Source organism: Netta rufina (assembly GCF_964035555.1).
Source record: "Netta rufina genome assembly, chromosome: 3".
Lineage (NCBI taxonomy): Eukaryota > Metazoa > Chordata > Aves > Anseriformes > Anatidae > Netta > Netta rufina.
The window spans coordinates 102,792,495-102,814,826 of NC_140125.1; the positions used below are offsets into that span (position 1 = coordinate 102,792,495).

General features: G+C 39.5%; 2 protein-coding genes across 3 annotated transcripts in view; one reads left to right on the forward strand and one right to left on the reverse strand.

Moving 5' to 3' along the window:
• The window catches only part of EIPR1 (EARP complex and GARP complex interacting protein 1), a 100,377-nt gene extending 83,197 nt beyond the window's left edge, over nt 1–17,180 (reverse strand). For both annotated transcript variants that reach the window (XM_084284330.1, XM_084284329.1), the window contains exons 1-3: nt 17,064–17,180; nt 5,435–5,518; nt 1,433–1,565 (exon numbers count right to left, since the gene is read on the reverse strand). In XM_084284330.1, the coding sequence (XP_084140456.1) occupies nt 1,433–1,565; nt 5,435–5,518; nt 17,064–17,105 (259 nt within the window). In that variant the 5' untranslated portion in view covers nt 17,106–17,180. The remainder of the gene's footprint in view (nt 1–1,432; nt 1,566–5,434; nt 5,519–17,063) is intronic.
• Nucleotides 17,181–17,225: 45 nt separating this feature from the next.
• TRAPPC12 (trafficking protein particle complex subunit 12) overlaps nt 17,226–22,332 on the forward strand; it is a 53,149-nt gene continuing 48,042 nt past the window's right edge. Inside the window, exons 1-2 of the mRNA XM_084284981.1 lie at nt 17,226–17,262; nt 17,704–18,920. Of these exons, the coding sequence (XP_084141107.1) occupies nt 17,709–18,920 (1,212 nt within the window). The 5' untranslated portion in view covers nt 17,226–17,262; nt 17,704–17,708. The remainder of the gene's footprint in view (nt 17,263–17,703; nt 18,921–22,332) is intronic.

Below are 22,332 nucleotides of genomic sequence, written 5' to 3' on the forward strand. Positions count from 1 at the left end.
ACAAGTAAGCCAAATCTAGAACACGGAAAAGCTAGAATAGAAAACATGAATGTGATTTAATAGATCCAGTAATGGAGACCAGAAATGGTACAGAAATTTAAATTGTCTGGCTAGCAGACATACTCACTTGATAAGCTCTCTCCCAAAGAGGCTTTTTATTTAAAAAAAAAAAAAAATACTGCTGTAAGGAATGTTTCTAATAGCATTGTAGAGTAACAACTCTTAAATATATGCCTTTCTTAGAAAGGCATATGAAGTTATTAGTGGTTATCACACAGTCTAAAATATTTGAGTTTAAAAACAGATACAAACTGAATAAATTAAGAGATGTTAACATTTCTTGATGATCTTTGTGGGCCCCTTCCAACTCAGGATATTCTATTAATTTATGTAATGTCCTATTTAAATACCAGAGTTGATAACCTCTCACCACCTTGCTGTTCAGTTACACGGGGGTGGGAGTGGGGAAATGCATAAATTCTATGAAGTCTTTCCCACTATACAGCAGTTTGTTTTGTTTTGAAGAACACACAACAGTGCTCCCCACACACACACGCCTAATTCAAATTGTAGGACTTTTTTGTAGAAAGACAAAGGAGAACGAAGCAGTCTTGGAACCCTTTCTCTAACACAAGGTTGAGCTGTAGGAATTTACAGCTCCACAGCTGACAGATGCATGAAGTCTGAAACTCACTACTTACTTTATTCTTAAATTCTTAGACCTGCTTTATTCCATGAAAGAATACACTAATATATACTAGAACAATATCAGGTTGACAGCACAGATTTCTTGCTTGCCAGAGAGAAAAAGTACCGCCTTCCTCAAGTGATGCAAGGGGATTTTTCACACCTCATAAAAGGAATATCTTCGCACCTGCCTTGCCTAGGAAAGGCACGAAGATCCTTAATCTCAACAGCTGTGCACTTAGTGTTAGGTTACACAAGGAACACTCCTACTGTTTCCAATGAGATATTTAGATAATTTATAGTCCTCTGTGGGCATGTCTGCATTAAATATATGACATCAACACTATATACAGACTTCACCTGCAATTTTAAAGGAGCTTGATGCTGGCAAGATGCCGTTTGGAAAGACATTTACTTTCACTTTCAAAACTAAACATATAAAGCAATAAAAAGATTGAAGCCTAAAATAACAGGAGTATTTTATTTCACATGCTTACATTAATCAGGTAAGCAACACTTTGGTTATGCTGCATTCTTTGACATGAATGCAAACAGGCTTGTGACCAGGATGATCTATGGATAGGAGATAGACAAGGTATAATTAATGGCACAGATGATCTTAAAAAATGCCTGTGTTGGTAACTCCTATTTTAAAAAGTGTTTACACATAGCCAAGTGTTCCATTGTTGTGCATTCAAAAAAAATATCAAAATATTTAAGTTCAAAATTGTTAGAAAGAACTTACTTTTATTGTAGCAAGTAGCAAGTACACCTTTATCTGCAGGACTGGCACTAATGTGCCAGATTTCACCCACTTGATGAAGAAGCACATTTTTGTTTATAATGTTATTTTCATCATCAAAATCTATGATGTGAATCTGCAAATACAATAAAAGAGAACATTAGGATTTCAAATGTTTTCCTGTGGGTCTTAATTATACATGATGACTGCACAAAACAATGTAATGAGAATTTTATATCTGATATCTACTTTAATTAATTGTTATACTAACAATTTAGCATATTATCGATTTCATGCAGGATAGACTTTTCTAGAAAAACAAGCCATTTCCCTGTTTTGATGAAATACCATGTTTATTCTTCTCAATTTTGCAACTTAAAGCTTGAAGGTGATTTTTCATATTATAGTTAATAGTAAATAAGCCACTAGTATTGCAATTCAACACTTCTAGCAATAGACAGAAATAAAAACATCACAATCCTTAGTCTAGATGTCTGCACTAATCCTGTACTGAAGTCAAATTTAAATGTCCTGTGAAGAAAGAATGGGAGTGAGGGAAAGGATTCTGTTTTGAAACACAAATACTAGAAACTCAGTAAGAAACCTTGAGAATTCACTTCAAGCAATCCTACATCTGCACCAATATATAAAGCTGTACCAATTACTAAAGCATTTGGAAATATAAAGTTTAAGCTATGTGCAAAATTAAAATGCTGAACTGAAAGATTAAGAATATTTGGATTTCTTTTTAAAATTACTAGCTCTATGTCTATTAAAAGATATATCTTACTCTCATTTTTCCTCCCTATTGTTGATGATTTTTTTTCTACAGCTGCCTCAGAAATAGAAGAAATTGAGAAAGATTCCAACCTCACACAACACACACAAGTAACCTCAAGGGGCTAATTCCAGTAAGCTCAACAGCAAATTCCAACAATTTTTAGAGAGCTGTAATCTCATTAAATAATATTATACACTATTTTTTGAAATGGCTGAATTTACATGTTACCTCTTTCCTTCTCCTCCCAAACACTGTCAGCAGCAAATGCTTCTTCAAATATCATGCTGGATCTCATCACCTGTGTTCTTCCACTCTGCCATTCCAGGCATAAAGGCACTACTGCAGTTGATTAGCAAGCTGCCTTTTCAGACTGAACTCTATTTGTTGCCCTAAATCTGGAAATCTACACAGGAATTGGGACTCCATCCATCTCCTGCAGAAACTGCATCTCCAACTTCATGTCCTTCCTGCCTTCCATAACCCTCCAGAGTCATGTCACTCAGACTTACCTATAGTTCCCCCTTTATTTTGGGCTTTTTTTTTTTTTTTTTTTAAATCTACTCCTTGCATCCTAGTTCAAGTACTTCTCTCTCTACAGAGGGTACACTTGTTCATCACTAAAAATTACTAACTTCATCACCAGACATCACAGCCCTTTATACTGCTCTTATCAGATGTATTTTGATGTTCTGAATAAACTTAAAATTTGAATTGTAAAAGAGCTATTTTATTTGTGAACAAACTCAGAACTCCGAGGTAAGGAACAGCAACATATTTACAACCTTCAGGCAAAACTTCCTACAGGCTCTAGGCATGAGGAGCAATTCCTATTATTATTTTCATAAAGCAAAAACATTATAATTGGCTTTTAAATCTCAAAGTGGATCCCTCAAATTTACCAAATCAGATATTTAACAGAAATTATGTGAAATGTGAAGATCTTACTTTAAAAATTAAGATTTTAGTTTTCTGCACAGGGCACAATCAGAACTGCTTAACTGTTTGTTCTCAGTTATCTTAAAAAAAAAAATAAAAGGGGAAGTAAACCTTCCACTGGAGTCTCCTTCAGCAGCTCCAACAAAGTCCCCATAGGTGAAACTACAAATCAAAATTTCATTTACTACACTTGCACGTATTCTGTGCCTGTACTAACCAGGTTAAAAGGGTCACTTAGCACAGAAAGTAAGGGACTGCTCTTTACCCCATCTGAAGTCCTTTAAAATTACAGGTAACCAATTTCTCCTCTGCTATTATATTTCTGCTTCAGCTGACTTCACCAATAGCTGGAGACCTGCTGGAACACAGAACTAACCAATCAAAGGTCCAGAGTAAAACTAAGCAAATACGAAATGTAATTCTTTCATGAGGATATTATTTATAACCTTTCAAGTTGAAAACTGCCATCTTTTGCAGCATGTCAAACAGCACAGTCTTCCAGTTCATCAGCTTTACACAAAGAACCACAAAATTCCAGACATACCCCACTGTTTTTATGCAATCAATCCTCTTAACCTTTTGAATTCATAATAAATTTTATTTATCATATAGAATGGCAACTATGCTAAAGACAAAAAATTCTCACAGTACCAAGTACTGTGCATCACGGTGCGATGCCACAAAGACAAATACTAGCAGAAACATTGACTGACCTATACTAACTGTCTTACACAAGCTCCATTTCTGCAGGTTGTCATTGTTCGGTTATTGAATCCCTGGCTTTCTAGCTTTTCCCCCTCAGTACAGAAATGAGCCTCACCTGGGGTAAATCAGTGCAGCATATGGACACTATAGACAAGGATGCCAAAAATGGTAAGCGTAAGCCTACAGGGTGAACTTCCTCAATGTGACTGTAGTGTCCTGATTAAGGAGGTTTGTTATCCTAGTTGTAAAGCACCTTTTGGACATGAGCAGTTTTATTATCAGTATCTGCAAAAAGAAGTTACCTGTCTGCTGTAATTATGCTGGGAAAAGCCTGAACCCAAGTACTGAGGAAAAAAATGTAAAGATTTGTAAGAGAACAAAATCCTTTGATTCTTCTTTAAGTTTGGAGAAGTTACAAGTGACAGAAGTGACTATTGCAAGGAGATTAAAACTACTGCTTTCAGAACAAGATTACTCTTTCTTTAATTACGCAATCCCCATAATTGATTTTCTTACATCATGCTCTCATGGGCTGCAGAGGAGACGGGAACACTTTCAGCCTGACCACTGCCATTCTCTGTCCTTACATAATGCCATGCATTAAGGTAAGCCATAGAAGTATTTGGGATTCTAACACACAAGACTGAAAGTAACTGGGAGAGTTCTGAGAAAGCAGAATCACAGAATTGTCTAGGTTGAAAGAGACCTCAGGATCATTGAGTCCAACCCCTACCTAAGCGATCAAAAAAGAATAAAGTGCAGTATGTTTCCTGCATACATTTCCAAAAACATCTGGTAAATGCATCACATTAAGAACAGAGAATGAAGCTGCAGTTCAATTCTTACAAAAGCCATCCCTGCAGCCCCTCCGCTACTCCCATCCACCTGACAGCCAATAGTTTTTCTAATTGTTCTGGCACGCAAAATCTCCTTGCAGTATGAACACATTCATTGAATTTTAGTCAAAAAAAGATTAGACTGTAAAATTGGAAGTACCATACTCTTAACTACAGAAGAAAACAGCCCAACAGAAATTGAGACAATTTCTCAGTTGGCTCAATTGAAAGAATCCGTTTGATTCCTTCAGATTTTAAACCTACTGAGTTTATGATCAGAAAGTACACAGGTGATTACCGATAACTAAAAATGAAAAATCCAGTCTTATGAAGCTTCACATACTACATGCATATCAGGAGTCCCGTAAGAGACAATCAAGGGTTAAATAATTTTGGGTTAAACAATTTTGTTTTACTTTGCATGTCTTCCATGGCTTAAAGAGAGCTCCAAAGAATCTAAAGATTTAAATTCACAGAAACACAGCAGTTGCTTCATTAAGTCTGCCTGATTTAGTCATATAATTTAAAAGAATTTAATCTTTTGTTTAAGAAATTTACACATTAACTTATGTTTCTTACCAGTATCTTTTCATCCTACTCACAGGAGTCTTGAATTTAACTACCACTTAAAGCTCAAACTGATGTGGGGAGAGGGGGATAGAGGGGAAAAAAAAATCGAAAGATATGGGAACAATGTTAATACAAAAAGAAGAAAAAATTACAACTGACATTGGACCAAAAAATTACCTGATTATCATATCTAAGAGATTGTGTTCCAACCAAAAATCTTATTGCATCCGTTTCTGCTGTCTGAGGTGTTAAAGCTCGAGCCTAGGGAAAGAGAAAGCCATTAGAAAAGTCCAGTTAACACAATCCACTAAGAAATCTTTAATCTTATGTATCTATCATTACAAACATCATTCTTACAGTTTGCACAGTTTCCTGCCCTTTATGTCTACTTTAATACATTTTTCTGCAGTTTCTGATATTTATGACGTGCATGGAAGATACAGGTCCTAAATGTATTACCTGGCCTTCATCATAAGTGAGAACACTCATCATTAAAGCAATTCTTCCAAATCAATTCCTCTTCATGAATCAGGAATGAAGAAAAAAACTAGAACAACTCTTAAATACATTGGCTATGATATCAAAACAAAAATGTTTTCTTGCAGAAGGTTTCCCCACCACTGCTCCCCCCGAACAATTCAGACTGAAGAACCCCACGTAAAAATGACACTATCCTTTTCCTCAGGACTAAACACGAAACTTAGAAAAAAAAATTACAAACAACCCCTTTTTTCTTTTTCAATTCTAGACCACTAAGAGTTGTCTGAATGACTGGAGAATTAACTTGTTATTTATTTACCAAAATCATTCATAATCCTACACAATTGTAATATTACTGTTAACAAGAATGCTAGACTCTTCACCTTGCAACAACCAGTCTTGGAAGAAGCAAATCAACAGTTAAGAACCTCCTATATATGGAATACATTGAGAAATAGTTTGAATTAATAATAAACCATATTAAACCCATAAGAAACTAATAATGCATAGTTATTAGTTTGTACTAGTCAGTGGTTGAGGCTCAGCTACATTTGAGTTCATGGTAGATAAGCAGAATAAACACTCATAAAGGATTTTCTAGCAAGTATAAGTAGAATAGCATATATCCACTACTTTCCCATATAAAAAAATAAAATCATAATGAATATCAGGTTATTTAAAAAAAAAAAAAAAACAGGGAGAAAAACAAAACAAAAAGGCCAGACCTTTGCAATTCACACCCTACTTGGCACAAAATAGTTCAGATTTCTTCATACACTGGAGCCTACACGGTAAGGACTCAGGACTCATAGCTGCAGATTGGCCCCGCATGCTGCTCTCGTGTTTTGCAGCTAGACAGTAATTACATTCTGTATTCAGGCCCATTAGGTTCAGGATAGTCTTGTCTAAAACTTATAGATTAATATCAGAAAGATGCCTAGAAGCTTGGAAAGATTAATTTCAACTGGATCACAACACATTCTTAAAACAACAACATAGTTCTAGCATAGCAACTTGAAGAGATGGATTTTTCTTAAACAAGACAAAGCAATCCAGGCCCTTGTCTAGCAACATTAATAAGGATAAACTCATTTTTCAGAACTAACTCTGAGTTTCACAGGGTGGATAAATCTTGCATCTGAAATGTAAAAATTAATTTAGACAATGTAATATTTTGCTCAGTCTTGAGCACAGAAGGTTAAAAAAAAGTAATGAGCTTAGTAAGTGTAGGCTACTAACAACATTTATATGGGTGGGAAAAAAATACTAGAGAACATGATTCAGTTTGTTCTCAAAACACATTCAAATGTAGATCAGAGTCCAGTTTTAATCCATACTGATGTGTTTTTTGCTCTCTTATTTATACAGCACTTAACTACAAGCCTGGACAGTGTTTCTAATTGACAGAAACAATATGAGTTAAGAATATTGAAGAAAAGCTTTTGTTCTGTCTTAAGCAGCATTTATATTTGCAGATCTCTAGCAAGAGCTTCTCTGTATTTCAGACCTCCTTTCAATTACACTGAAATTAACACTAGAAGTAAGCCAATGGCAATGTGTCTCTTTCAAGCAAACAAGCTTCTATAGTCTCTGCAAGTTGAGCAGTAGAGACCTCCAGGATCTTTAATAAAATAAAGAAACAAAGGGGGTTTTCACCCTTTTCCAAGCCTTTCAAGTAGATCTAATGTTTTTGCTTTCAAGAATGAATCAAGTTAAACACAAAGCATCCAAAATAAAATGGTAAACTACTGTTTATTGTCCATCGTAAGATGGAAACATCCGTATCCATATCCAACATCCATATAAGGTTCAAATTTATCAATTGTTCACAAGTAAGGACAATCTGAATCTTGAAATGAGTAGCGTTATGATGGACAACCAGGTATCTCATGGACAAATGTGTCTCTAATTTTGTCTACTTGGAGTTACATTTTGAGAATGAGCATGTTATTTCAACAGGCGAAGCCACTGAATAACACTTGTGATTAACCAAGTCTCCGCATTGGGAGCACTGTCAGAAGCCTAGAAGAAAGTGACTCCGATTTGCCGTCTTGCCCTATAACCTGTCAGAGCAGGCTGCAATTAACATCTTTCAAAAAGCATCCTGCCTCATGGTTGCAGCAATTAGAAACTTAACAAAGAGCAAAGTATAATGAGCATCCATTAATCTAGGCCAATAAAGCTCTGTCTTATACAAAGCCAGTTATCTGCAGAACGCTAAGTTGCATACAGACCTGAAAGGATCTATATCAAAATATATTAAAATTTTATTTACCAAGGAAATTGACATGATGCATGGCATCACACACTGGCCAGCAAAGCCTCACCTACTGGTGCTTCTAGACAATCCAAGAACCTCGGTAATTAGATCACCCTCATTATTAAAGAAGGTCTAAGATTAGGATAAAGGTTATTAACAAGGTGAGAGTAAAGTCATCATGAACTATGAACAACCTTTTGGTTACAGGTTTAAACTTCAGACCCACCATGAAGCTCAGTCAGGAACCTCTATGAAAAAACGTGAATGGCTTAAACCAGGTAAAGGGTGTTACAAGACTGGGGTGGTACTGCAGCAGCCCAATTATGATCAATATTCCCAACCAAATACTTTAACAGCCTAGAAGGAAGTTTAGAAATACACAGTCAAAAATCCCACCCAGTTACCACAAAGCAGATACCGCCTTTGCAAAGCGAACATGAAAGACTTCTCAATGCCATCTACCAAGAAAACCAAATGAACCACAGGCTTTCCAAAGCCTATGCATTTATTCTGCAGAGTGTTCTGTAGCTTCTCCAATTCTGATTTATTCCACAAAATTAAGGGTTACACATACACAACAAAACAGAAAACCTACAGAATTTAACAATGATCAATTCCTCCCTGTGTTTTCAGAACACAAAAGTCTCTATGGACGACAAAAAATGGTCCTCAACATGTGCTGAGATCCAGGACACAGCATCACTACGCTCCAAAGGCATTTCTGACCAGCACACTTTACATCACAGTGCTACAGCTGCATCTTCTGCCTGCATAGAGTCTTTCAAGGTGACAAAATCGGTCTGGAGAGAAACTGAGATTGAGGAAGAGTGGAGAAAATACAGTTTAGGATTCCAGTGTAAGGAATATTGCATGTACTGGAATACAGAAGTACACCATTTCATGCTTAAAATAGAAACACCTGTTTCCATGTCAAACTCAAACTTAAAAATAAAAAATAAACTGTTGCTGCAGTACAGCTAAAGCTATTTTTAAGCTTTCTAAAGCAAGGTGTGAACTCATAGTTAAAAAAACATCAACCTGAATAGTCTATATCAATGATCACACTAAAATTCAATATGGGTCAGAGAGACAGAATCAAGCTAAACATAATGAACTGGTGTTTCTTCGCTTACTGCATCCTAAAGTACTTTAGAGCCATAAGTCACATACCTGGAGAGGGAAAAGCTTATGAATGAATACAAAAATAACAATTATAAGATGCATTCATAATGCAACATCTGTTCCCAAGATAGTAAAACTGCCATGTTTTTAGTAGCAGAAGTGCAAGTTCTGAATGAACTTTGCATAAAACTTATACCAATATCACAGCAGAAAAGAAATAAAACTAATACCATAGCAAAAAAACACCTTGGATGAACAGAGAAAAAGGAGAGTGATGGTGGTAATGGGGTGATGGAGGCATGAAGGCTCATTGGGGTGGTAATGAGTTACTTAAGTGTGGGTTTTTCCTAGAAAAGAGAACAAAAATTTAAATAATTTATTAGTTTCACACATGATCTGAAATCCAATGTTAGCATTTCCCACTGGAGATGCAACATCTCATATTAAGATTTCACATCACCTCCCCGTAATCAAATATATAAATAACAAATGATATAGAAAACATTTTCCCTGCTACTGTTCCTGTAACTGAAAACACAGTCACAGTACACACAACCAGAAAGGAAACACTGCCTGCTCTATTACCAGAAAGTAAATCCTTCCTTTACTATGTGGATTGAAGGATTAATTGCAGACATGGGAACAAGACTAAGCTCTGCTTATGGATGTCCACACTCACTGCATTAGTTGAGGTTACGCATTCTGGGCTTAAATTTTATTCACTTACCTGAAATCTAAGGGGTTTGGTTTGTTTGCTTTAAACTTAGATCTTTGCAGTCAGACTACAACTGCTTCAGCAGCAGTTATTGCCCTTTTCCACTTAATAGCAGAGTTAGAACAGTAACTGAAGCGGAATGTGAAATCCTCTTTTGTTTCACTTTATTTATTCAGCTTAAACTAATAAGTTTTACTGCTTATTTAAAGTGTTTAAAGGGAGGGTACAGATAAGAGCACATCTGTATTCTTCAAGGTACACAGCAACAAGCTGAGATGCAGCAAAGACAGGTTTGCAACACAGGAAGATTCAGACTAGAAGTTAAGAAAAAATGCCCAGTGACGGTAGTCATACACCAGAGCTATGTTGTGGAATCTCAAAACAGAAAATCAAAGCTCAGCTGGACAACAGCCTTAAACAGCCTTATCTATTGAACCTGCTTTGAGATGGGAGTTGGAAGAGATGACCTTCCACAGGTCCCTTCACACCTAGGTCACTCTGCTGTACTATGAAAAACTCTTGTAGAAGTAATCGGAGGTGGTCACACAATTTACACAATCTTCATCAGTAAAACTACACAGATTGTCATAACAGCTCCTCTTGATGTGAGCTAATATATCAGACTTCCATTCATATCTCCAATTAGTTATGCACCCACTAGAAGATGGCATCTTACTTCTAACAGTGCACAAAAACACGATGCTGACGTGTCCCTGATGTTGATTACTTCAGAGAGGCATCTCCACTTTTGAAAGCTTAATGTTGCTTCATACTCAGTTCAGTCTGTGCCAAAGAACTGAATAATTGCCTAATCTGCAGCAGAATAGAAACTCAGAACCCAGAACTGCAAGAGATTCAGATATCTAGTAAGCCTACAACCACCCCTGGCAATTTACACTCATGCAAAACTGCACTGCCCTTTGTCAAAAGCAAAGGTGCAGACACATCTCTCTGTCAAGAAAGCATACGCATTTGGGAAAAGGAAAAAAGTATAAAACCGGTTCAAAAATATTTAAAAAATGAGTATTGATAGCAATGAAGAGTTAAAGAGTTTGTAAGAGTTCACATAGAATCATAAAGGTTGGAAAAGACCTCCAAGATCATCTGGTCCAACTATCACCCTACTGTCAACGTCACCCACTAAACCATGTCCCTAAGCACCACATCCAACCTTTCCTTGAACACCCCCAGGGTCAGTGACTCCACCACCACCTTGACCAACCCGTTCCAATGCCTGACTGCTCTTTCTGAGAAGAAAGATCTCCCAATTTTCAACTTGAACTTCCCCTGGCACAACTGGAGGCCATTCTCTCTAGTCCTGTCACTAGTTACCTGGGAGAAGAGACCAACCTCCAGCCAGCTCCCCACACTTTCCTTTCAGTAAGTTGTAGAGAGCAATAAGGTCTCCCCTGAGCCTCCTCTTCCCCAGACTAAACAACCCCAGTGCCCTCAGCTGGTCCTCACAGGACTTGTGTTCCAGGCCCTTCACCAGCTTCGTAGCCCTTCTCTGGGCATGCTCCAGGGCCTCAATGCCCTTCTTGTACTAAGGAGCCCAAAGCTGAACACAGTACTCAAGGTGCGGCCTCACCAGCGCTGAGTACAGGGAGATGATCACCTCCCCGGTCCTGCTGGCTACACTATTCCTGATACAAGCCAGGATGCTGTTGGCCTTCTTGGCCACCTGGACACACTGCCTGCTCCTGTTCAAGTGAGCATTGACCAGCACCCCCAGATTCTTTTCCTCTGCACAACTTTCCAGCCACTCCAAAATTCTAGCCACATGAAACATTTCCAGCCACATGAAACTCTACGTGAAGACTCTACCTGCTTATTCCAATATATAATTAGGAGACCAAATTTATACAAGCATGAAGAAAGCCTTGTCTATTTGCGGCCAAATGAAGATGAAAGAAATAGTGTATCACCTAACACAAACTGGCTACCATATTGTAAGAACATTTGTGAAAATGATTCAAGGAAGAAAGGACCAGAAGTTTGGAAGTGATCATGCACCTTCTTGAATCAGATTTTGTTGAGTATACTGCCAGCAAAGCACAAAGATCCTGTGAAAGTGCAGGAAATGGCCAAACTGCCTGATGAAGATACAGCAAAGTATACTTGAAAAGGAATGAAGCAATGTGTTGAAGAAAAAAAATCCTACTGTTGCCCTGAGGAAAATTGAACTTTCAGGGAAAGCCATTTAGACTAAAGCTAGGAAGACCAATCCCAACAGGAAAATTTAAGATGAAACCAAGGAAAAGAATAAGGTGAATGAAGAGGTTGCTATAAGCTGTGGGGGAAATAGTTTATCCCCTCCAGTGATGGGGAAACAATTGCAGCTACACACCAGGGAAAAGCTGACCCAAGAGCAAATTGCAACAATATAAGGAAACAAACAAAGGCAGGCTTGGGCAAAGACTTGAAAAAACTCCTGTGCCAAGAAAACAGTTGTACTCATCAGGACAAACCCAATCTGTCAAAAGTTACTCCTGTCAGGCACATATGCTTAACAGATCCTATTGCATATAATAAGATTGAATATAATACGATATGATTTTAATTGTGGTGAAAGAAATAACAGGCTCACAGTGAATGAATCTTTGACACCGTGTAAGAGTTGCTCCCTTGTCTTAGAAAGAGGTCTTGAAACACATCACAATGGACAAAGAAGAGAACTGCAAATGCACAACAGAAATACACATTTATTTATGTAATGCAGAGGGCATGTAAAAATCTAAAATACAAGTGTGACTAATAGCAGTATAAAGTGGTAGAAGCAGCATTCACAATGCCAGAACACAGGAAAGACCAACTGGAGAGGGGGCATCACACAAGCTGTGTGATGTTGTGTAAGACTCCCTTCTGTCAAACCCTAACAACTCAGCCTCCTGGCAGAAGGGCAGAGTAACAAAAACCTCAGAATGCAGTGGAACAGAAACAGGATAGATGGTCCTTGGCAACAGCAAGAAATTACCCAGAGGAACACAGTGACGAGCCTCTAAAAGATGAAGAAATTTGGTTTAAAGTGAGTGTATTAGACTTACTACTACAGGTGTTAATATGCAAAAAAAAGTCAGCAATGTCAATACTTCTGCACATTTTGTCTAGCTGAAGCACTGCATTGGTTTGGTATCAGCAAACCAAAACACTGCCCCCAACACGTGAATATTTGCATTAAATATAATACAATCAGAAGAATATGCATAGCCCATGTATCATCTGAAAATCATATAAACAATCTGCACTAACAAGCAGTGGAATTGCAATACAAGATGTAGAGGACACAGTATTTGGTTTGCAGCCCCCAAATCTGAATTTAAAGTCATTTGACCATCTGCTTATACTCAAACCCAGAAATAGCCTGCAGCTACTCACAGGGGAGGGGGAGGACAAGGGCTGGCTTTGCTGATGCCCCATTCTGGAGGGAAAAAGCTGTCATCCTTCCACCTCAGGGATGCCCCAGACTTATGTCATGCACAATTCTTTCATCTTCTGGTATATTTTCAATTTTCAAGCAGGTACGCTTTGCTCTTTACTAAAGTAGGACACCCTTGCTTCTCCCATGACAGCAGGAGACCCTCCTCCACCAACTCTCAGAAGCTGCAGTGAACCTACCGGAGAAGAGGCTGGCAGCACACACACCCCTAGCACTCTGCCAGCTGCTCTCTCAAACCTTGTAAAACCCAATTCCCACCACCAAGCTATTCCGAACACTAACAGGCTCTGTAAACCTTCACAGCTACAACAGCAACCCTCACAAAAACGTGCATGGCGCAATCGTCAGAAATCACCCTTTCACGCTGTCACTGCTCACTTGTAATGAGCAATAATCATCCTTCACAGCTCCTTCATGTTCACAGAACTTCAGCTTCTTATTGCCATTAGGCTCTACCATACCCAATATTACTGAGCTCCTGCTAATTGCTTGAGGCTCTTAAAAGAAGTAGTTTCCATCTTATCCACTTAATACACTATGAAGATCTTTGGAGAATTACTTGACAGTGTTGCATTTATCCACTTTTTGTGTGTGTTTCTCCAGTAAGCCTTTAAACCCCTTAAATGTCTGACTGGATCTCCACAGATGTCCATCCTGGAGGACAGCTGGGAGGACATGAAGGGGGAGGCAGATCAGAAGACTAACTAAAACTATGCTCTCAGCCTGGATTAAAATACACAGGATTGGTTCTCATGTGAGAAAAAATACTGGGAAAGAAAGAAGCCTGAGAAAAACACTAGGAATTTCACTAAGACATTATCATGCAGTTTCTTGAAGTGATACAATTTTCTAAATAAATCCTCCAAAGACGTCTCTAAAGCAAAAATCAAAATGATCATCTTCATTGTGTATAGACAGCTTTCTCTCATCCTACAAGCCATCAGAAAGGCTGTCCCAAGGAAGAGAACTCAACTCCTATCAGGCCTTTGTACCCGGTCCTATCCTGTACTGAGAGCACGTCTGAGCCTAAGAAGATGCAAAGGTTTCCCCGGGTACTGCACACATGGCCTATGTCTTCCTCAAGTCCTGTTGTACTCCTTCAAGTAAGTCTACACCTGCTTTCTACCAGAATAAAGATAAACCACTGGAGCTATTCTCAGTGCATACTAATTATATACATATACACGCATTGTACACAACCTGTAACCAATCCATTCTAGTTAGTATTTTGCACTGCTTTAATTTTTTTCCTAAAAAGTCACATTTTCCTTTACAGAAATTAAGTCTTGCCTTACTTTTACAAACAGGCATAAAACCCTAAACCAACAGTACTCTGATTATATTTGTAAAACCTACTAACAACCAGCTAAAAATTTCAATATGGGCAAGTATTGCTTTCTATTGCAGGATCACAAAGCAGTACACAACCAGTGACAAAGCATTAATGTGCTTTTTAAGGCTGACTTAGCCAGTCTCCATCTCAGGGTGCAGCTGTAGCTGCTCTTGTACTGCATGGCCCTGCAGCCAGCCAGCAGGCTCTATACTGTCCTGTCCTCAGGTGTACTATGCTTCTCTCTTGGCTTTGGAAGATTGCAAGGCAAATTTGCAAGTTTGCAAGGCAACCTTCAACTAAGCCCAGTGCAGCACTTCCAGCATTCAGTACTGCCTACACACCTAATCAAAATATTCAAAAAATAGGATACAGAAAGAAGTTATGGATCACCTGAAAATTAAGCCTATATAACACACGGTAAACACTCTGTGTACACCAGGTTAGAGAGTAAACATAAGCCAACTCTACACAGGACAGATAAGAAACAGAACAGAAAAAAATAGCAGAATCGCAGAATGGCTGAAGGTGGCAGTAACCTCTGGAGGCATCTGGTCCAACCCCTGTTCATGCAAGACCACGCAGAGCAGGGTGCCCAGGACCATGTACAGGCAGCTTTTAGAGATCTCCAAGGAGGAGACTCCACAACCTCTGAGCAACCTGTGCCAGTGCTCTGTCACCCACACAGTAAACACGTGCTTCTTGATGGGATCCTGTTTACCATGTTCTCATAATGCAGGATATTGGTGAATTTGCTAAAGAACCTTTCAGAAGCACATACATCTTTATTAGATCTGATGAACCAAGTTAGAAGAAACAGAATGGTTTAAGATTTAAGCCTCTCCATTAGGGCCTTTTTCAGAAAAAAATAGCGATGTAACTTGCTTTCAAGCTACACTGGCAGTTAATGAAAATCAAAACCAAAACCTTCATCTCTGCTCTACCTTCTCTGTATTAAATTATCTTGCCTTTCCCCATCCCCTCTCTCTAAACACTCTGAATTAACCATAACTCTCTCTGATTACCACCACCTTCTCAGTCCCTTTGCTCCATCATCCCACCAGAGAGCTGTTAGATGTTTCACAGAAGAAGGGAAGATGTCTGATTTGGGACGCTGGAGGGGGCAGGTCCCCCAAGGCACCAGACAACACACAGGCTGCCTTTCCAAAACTTCTGGGAGACTTGTCATTATAAAACCTACTGAAAAGAAACTGAGTTTTATTAAATGGAGGATATATCTTAGTCTGCAAATGTAAGTTTTATTACTTTTTAAGCATGAGTTACAGCCAAACACAATAGGATATTACCAGACCTCAACAGATTTAACATTTAGTACAGGTAAATATTACACACCAGCTCCCATGCAAGACGAATAGCAAAATACACACGAATTGGTTATGAGATCTATTGGTATAGTCAGGATTACAGAATACACAACTCTGAAGATAGGACACCAGAACTTCTTCCAGAAAGCCCTTGTGTTGCCTGAACACCTTCTAAGAGCAAGAGCACTTTGGAAAAGAAAAAGGACATGTGTGCACACATTTCTGCTGCTACATCCACTGCAGGAGAACAGTGCTCTGGGAGCTGCAGAAGAAACACAGCACCTCCTACTACTAACATAATGGTGATAAACCAGCTGTTGCCAAAGAGAAAGTGTAATAGCTGAGTAAAAACCTTGGGGGAAGGAAGCACGGGTTAGGATCTCTCCCACCTACCCAGCCACTTAATGGGGCATTTTCCTAGCACTTGTAGAAACTGCACTGAGACCTGCGCTCTTCCACAAAGATGACCAAGGAGTTTATATACTACAGTAAGGCAGCCCAATAACAGTCTCATAGCCAAAACGACTAGCAAAAAGGCCAAATTTGTCCTGAGGGACAAGTTACACCAAATTGAAAGTACAGCAAGGGACACCTACAGACACCAGGTACCTTCACGGCTGGACATGACAAAGTAAAACCCACAGCTCACTGGAAAGAGTTTCATACCACCCCCTCAAAAAAAAAAAAAAAAAAAAAAAAAAACACATTATAATAGTAATAATAAAATGAAAGAAAACAGACTTCTTTCTGACAAGGAAGAAGCCACAGACCACCAGGAGAAGCCATCTGAGGCTGCTGGCACTTTCCTACCACCTCAGGACCACAAAAGGAGACTTCCCAAGGAAGAGAGACAAGGAACTGGTGGCAGAGCAGAAGCCCTAACAGCCAGGCCAGGTACGACCACGAAAGGACAACCCCTGCTTTTACCTCCTGGCCCCACACCGACACTTTTTACCCCAAAAACACCAATTTTCAGAGCCAGCACCCCCCCTCCCGCCCCACGCTCACCCCACTCACACCCCCAGAGCGAGCAGCAGGCACCCCAAAACCACCCCACCAGCGGCTCTCTCCCCTAGGAGAGACAAAACCAGGAACATCACAGAAACAGGACCCAGCTACCCGACCACCCCGCGCCCACCTGGAACTCCAGCCCGTAGATAACCGGCGCGTCGTCCTCCATCGCCCCCACGCAGCGCGCCCCGCGCCCCGCCGCCCTTTATGGCCCTCGCCGCTGCCCGTCGCCGGCCGCTTCCTGCAGCCGCCCCAGCGCAGGCGCCCGGCGCAGGCGCAGGGAGGGAGCGGCGGCACCGGGAGGGGGGCGGCGGCGCCGCGCTGAGGTGACCGGGGAGGACCGGGGGGGGGTCCGGGAGGGTCCTGAGGGGGGACGTGGAGGTCCTGAGGGAGACTGGAGGGTCCTGAGAGGGGATACTGGGGGGTCCCCGGGGCCCTGCCTCGCACAAGTTGAGCTGCTCTCGGTGGGGCTTCAGCTGAGGGGTGGGTTGTGCTCGGAAGGCCCAGCGGCTGTGCCCCCCTCTCAGGGCACCAAAAGGTGGAGATAAAGGTGTTTTATTTAATGATAAAGCCTTTTTAGTGTTTTTTTTTTCTCTATGTAGCTATCAAAAGAAATCTTATCAAATAGCTGACTGCGCTTTAAAGCAAGAATTTCAGTGTTTCATACTTATTTTCAGCAAGAAATTCAATATTAGATACTTACTAGTTACCTTAAGCAGTGCCCAAGTGCCAAAGCTAACCCTTGTACGTGTTTTTTTCTCCTTCAGCTGCCATGGAGAACACAGAAAGTAACGCACAGGGTGCCAGGAGTGCCTCGGATGAAGAGGACGGCGGAAATAGGGTTCGAGAGAAAAGTCAGGAAGAAATCCTCTTCCACGAGGAAACCATCGATCTCGGCGGAGATGAGTTTGAGTCCGAGGGGAATGAGACGGTGTCAGAAGATTCCAATAACTTTGTCGATAAGCTTAATGAGCAAATGATGGAGAGCGTCATTATTTCGGATTCGCCAAACAACAGTGAGGATGACACTGGTGAGCTTGGGTGTCTGCAGGAGATTGTAGAACAAATGGAAGCTAAAGGTAATCAAAAACCACCGGCAGAAGTGAGTAAGGAAGAGTTTTTCAGTACTGAGAGCGAAACTGAACACGAAGAAACACCCAAAGATGTTTCTGAGATTGGAACAGATGACCAGGCATCTCTAAAGGAAGAATCGATTCAGGAAGCAGTGAAAGACGAACCAAAGCTGGGAAACGGCATTCCTGTTGAAGCAAAACCAAATAATACTGACAAAAGCAAGTCTGATGACCAGATACCATCACCCAGTGCTTGCAAGCCATCTCCTGAGACTGAGCCTATCCCTGTGTGTACTATTTTCAGCCAAGGAAACAATGTCAATACTCAGCCACAGTTGTTCCTACCTGACGGGTTTGAGCCTCAGATGGTAAAATCTCCCAGTTTTAGTAGTATAACTGAGACTCCAGTGAAGTCTAATCCACAGGTGGTTCAGCCAAGTCCGAGTCTAAGCAAGTTCTTTGGTGATCCCGTTAACACTAACACTTTAGCTTCAGATTTTTTTGATTCGTTTACTACATCCAATTTTATTTCTGTTAGTAATCCCAATGCAGGCTCCTCGGTTCCAGAACAAATGTCCTCTCTTTCAAATGGTGGAGATGGTTCTTGTGCTTCGTCTAAGCCTGCTTTCTCTGTGGGAAATGGGAGACCTGAAGCAGGTGGTCCTCCAGCAGCACTAGAAATAAGTCAGTCCCCCAAGCCATTCTCACAAATCCAGGCTGTTTTTGCTGGGAGTGATGACCCATTTGCCACAGCTTTAAATATGAGTGAACTAGACAGAAGAAATGATGCTTGGCTTCCCAGTGAGGAAACCAGAAATGTTCTAATTTCAGTTGCCACCCAGCAATACAGCACTGTGTTCATAGACAAAGAGAATCTCACCATGCCTGGACTGAAATTTGATAATATTCAGGTAAGAGTCTGTGGTTGCGTTGTAGTCTTCCATTGTATATTAGAACTGTTGAATAAGAGCTGTCCAATAATGTGTGTATCTTAGTGCTTATATATTGCCAGCTGTCATCTTCTGTGTATTACTCCAATCCTCATCAGAAAATTTAACGTCACTGCCTGCTTGTACATGAAAGGGCTAAAACATCTGATTTATTCATAGTGAGATTTGTTGGGTATGTTGAAAACCAGTTTTGACAGTGTACATAAAATCCAAAGGCTGTTGTATTTTTTTTAGTGGTTTCAGTTAGTTTTTAGCCTTTCTAGTTAGTAAACGAATGCTCATATTTGAAGATAAACAAAATCAGACAGCTGTGCTATAGAGTCTGAAAGCTGACAGTGGTCTTTGCTTGTGGAGTTCACTGTTGCAGGTGAGGAGATAACTTTTTTTTTTTTTTTTTTTTTTCTCGGTGATATCCACAATACTCTTAATAATGCTGACATTGGCTGAAGTTGTTCCATTTCTGTCTTTGTTAAGCAGTGGAAAGGTGTATGCTCTAGGAAAGACTGAATGCTGGAGCAGGCTACTGGACCAAAATTATGGGGAAAACTCCAGATCAGATCCTGAAGGGGAGAACATAGTAGTGGAAGCTCTTTTTCTTCTCATCTACCAGTCCCCAAGTGGTGAGAAGGCTCAGAGCTTTGCCTTTTTTTTTTTTTTTTTTTTTTTTTGGTCACTCCATCCCACCTTCCCCAAAAAATCCCTTAGAACTTGGTGAGTCATTCAGGACTGTGTAGCATTTCTCTCCTGACAGCTAATGAAATGGAAAAAAAGAATGATTTCTTCCACTGGCCCCAAAGATGAGGTCCTTCTTACTGTGGGCCTCCATTTTTTACCTTTGTTCTTCCTCACCTTCCTTGGTCCAGGGAAGTACTGAAGGGTTTTTTGTACCTCTAGTTCCCTGAATCTGGAACCACATATATATGCAGATGTACGATTTAGTGCATAACTGAAAAGAAAACAAAACAGCTATGTCCACGTGATACGTTTTTACAGTAAGACCTGGTGCATATCAGCAAATGAATTAAAGGGGTTTCCTGGTGCTTTCTTCATTGTTTGTTTCTTATAAGCAAACATCAGCATGGTGTCAAGTTTTGAAGCGCTGTACCTTTGTATGAATTTCCTTACTTCTGGTTACTGTTTTTTCAGTGGTCTGAGTGTTCTCTGTCACCAGACAGACATCACTTAGTTACTGTCATTGTTCTGTATGATGCTGGAGCTTTGAACTGTATATGTAACTGAGACTATAATTGTAGAGTACTTGAAATGCCAACTAAAACATTGTGGGAGGTGTGTTTTTAATGTTAAATCACCTTCCAACAATGTTCATTAAAGCTTTGGTATGAATAATTTCCTAACGCTAAATGTTAATGCAAGATGTTCAACCAGGCTGCATGCAGTTAACAAAGAAATTAGTTGGAAAGTGCATTTACAGTGAGCTGAAAAGGGCTGAAATATTGAATGACCTGTATTGAAAAGCTCACTGCTTCTTTTTTCCTGCTCACTCAGAAAGTGTTTGTTCTTGTTACAGGTGTGTTGTTTTAAAGTGGACAAATCACAACAAAAAATATACAGTGTGCTTGATTTCAACTGCTTGTTCCTTCTCAGTGATCATTTTAAGAAACGTTATTTTTAAAGCTTTCTTGGATTGTATATTTTACAGATTATCTGTACCTGTGCTTTCTAAGCATGGGAACTAGCTGGAGCGCTGCACTGTCCATTATACCTTTCTTCGTCAGTTACTGTCTGCTGTTGTGATGCCCTTTTTCATCACAATTCATCATTTGTTCCTCCATCATTTCCTCCTCCCAAAAACTGCTGGGTGCATTTAACATTAGTTTTATTAACATTTATTATCAATTACTTTTACTTTACTGTACTTTATGCAGGTCATGCAAAAAGCTTTGTGGCTTGCTTTTTGCTCTCTGTACTAAGAGCTTCCTACGTGAATTCTTCAAGTGAACACTTTCATGTTCCTTTTGCAAATATTCTTCTAAAATTTCCTCGTTTTTGCAAATATTCCATTGTATGCTTACACTTTCTCATGGTCACTTTCTGCTTTAGCATCTTAAATGTTGCACACCATTCTAGTTACCACAGAATCCAGAAGGATACAAGGAAATTAAAACAAATTAGAGAGGAGGGATGGTCAATACCTGCGGAGTTTCTGTCTGAGTGATAGCTAAAAGGAATAGGACCTTTTGGCTTACAAGAGCAACAGTGATCTAAAGTTCATAAAAGGCAGCAAAATTTTTATGGAGACAGAGCTGTTGGGTAAGAAGCGTAACAAAAGGAGGGACCATTTTGCAGTGTCTGTACTGTTTTTAAGTTGTAGAATTCATTGCCCTCAGATGTACTTTTCCGCAGAAAAAGAGACTGAAAAGAAATGTCACGGGAGGTACATCTGTCAGTGAGTGTTTGAAAATGGTAGGCAAATATGTCCTTTGGCACGGATGGACCATAAAGCATGCAGCAGGACTATAAGTTGGACGGTTTGAGCTTGTCTTGTTTTTTTAAACTACTTCCATGGACATCTGCAATTCTCTAGCAGGATGGTGGACCAGAAAGATCTTTGCTCTTGTAGAATGCAGGTTATATATCACTTTTTAAAAAATAATGATAGCAAAAATATGAGTATAATGCTAATATATTGCTGGTAATCTTTTTTTGGATGTTTGCTTTTCTAGATTACAAATGTGTAAAAAACAAACAAACAAAAAAAACACAAGATTGGCAAAAATCTTTCAGAAATAATTTTTCATATTTGCTTTTGGTACATCAATATATGTCAGTATATGGTCTGCAATTTCTTATTAGCTGCTTGAATTAAGTGCTAATTGAATTTCATGATTATTTTTTGAAAATTTCCAAAAGTAGTACACAGTGCTCTTAGGATTTTGTGCCGCAGGTGGGAAGGCAGAGAAATACTTGAACAAAGAGCAGAAAGTGAAATTCAGGCACGGAGAGGGCCATGTACGGAATTACTCAGTTTATTGCTAACAAAGCTGGAAACAGCCTGGATTGGGACACTTCCTCCTAGCTGCTGTATGATGTAAAATGCAGATTTAATCTTGCCTGGCTTCAGAAATCTGTATTTTAAATGTCTGTCTGTCCAAAGTCGCCTCAAGTCTTCAAATGAATGAGCTGCTCAGATAACCCGATTTCTCTGATTCCTACAGTTTATTCTTTTGAAATTAAGAATACTTGTTGGAGGATTGCTGTGTAATTGGTCTTGTGATTTCTCAAAGTTTCTATGGATATTTAAGGCTGGCTGACCATGTGTCCCTTTATCTTTGATCAGTAGATTGTACCTTTCAACATTATTATCCATTATAAATATCCAGTAAAACTTGCTGGATTTGTAAGATTTTTCAGG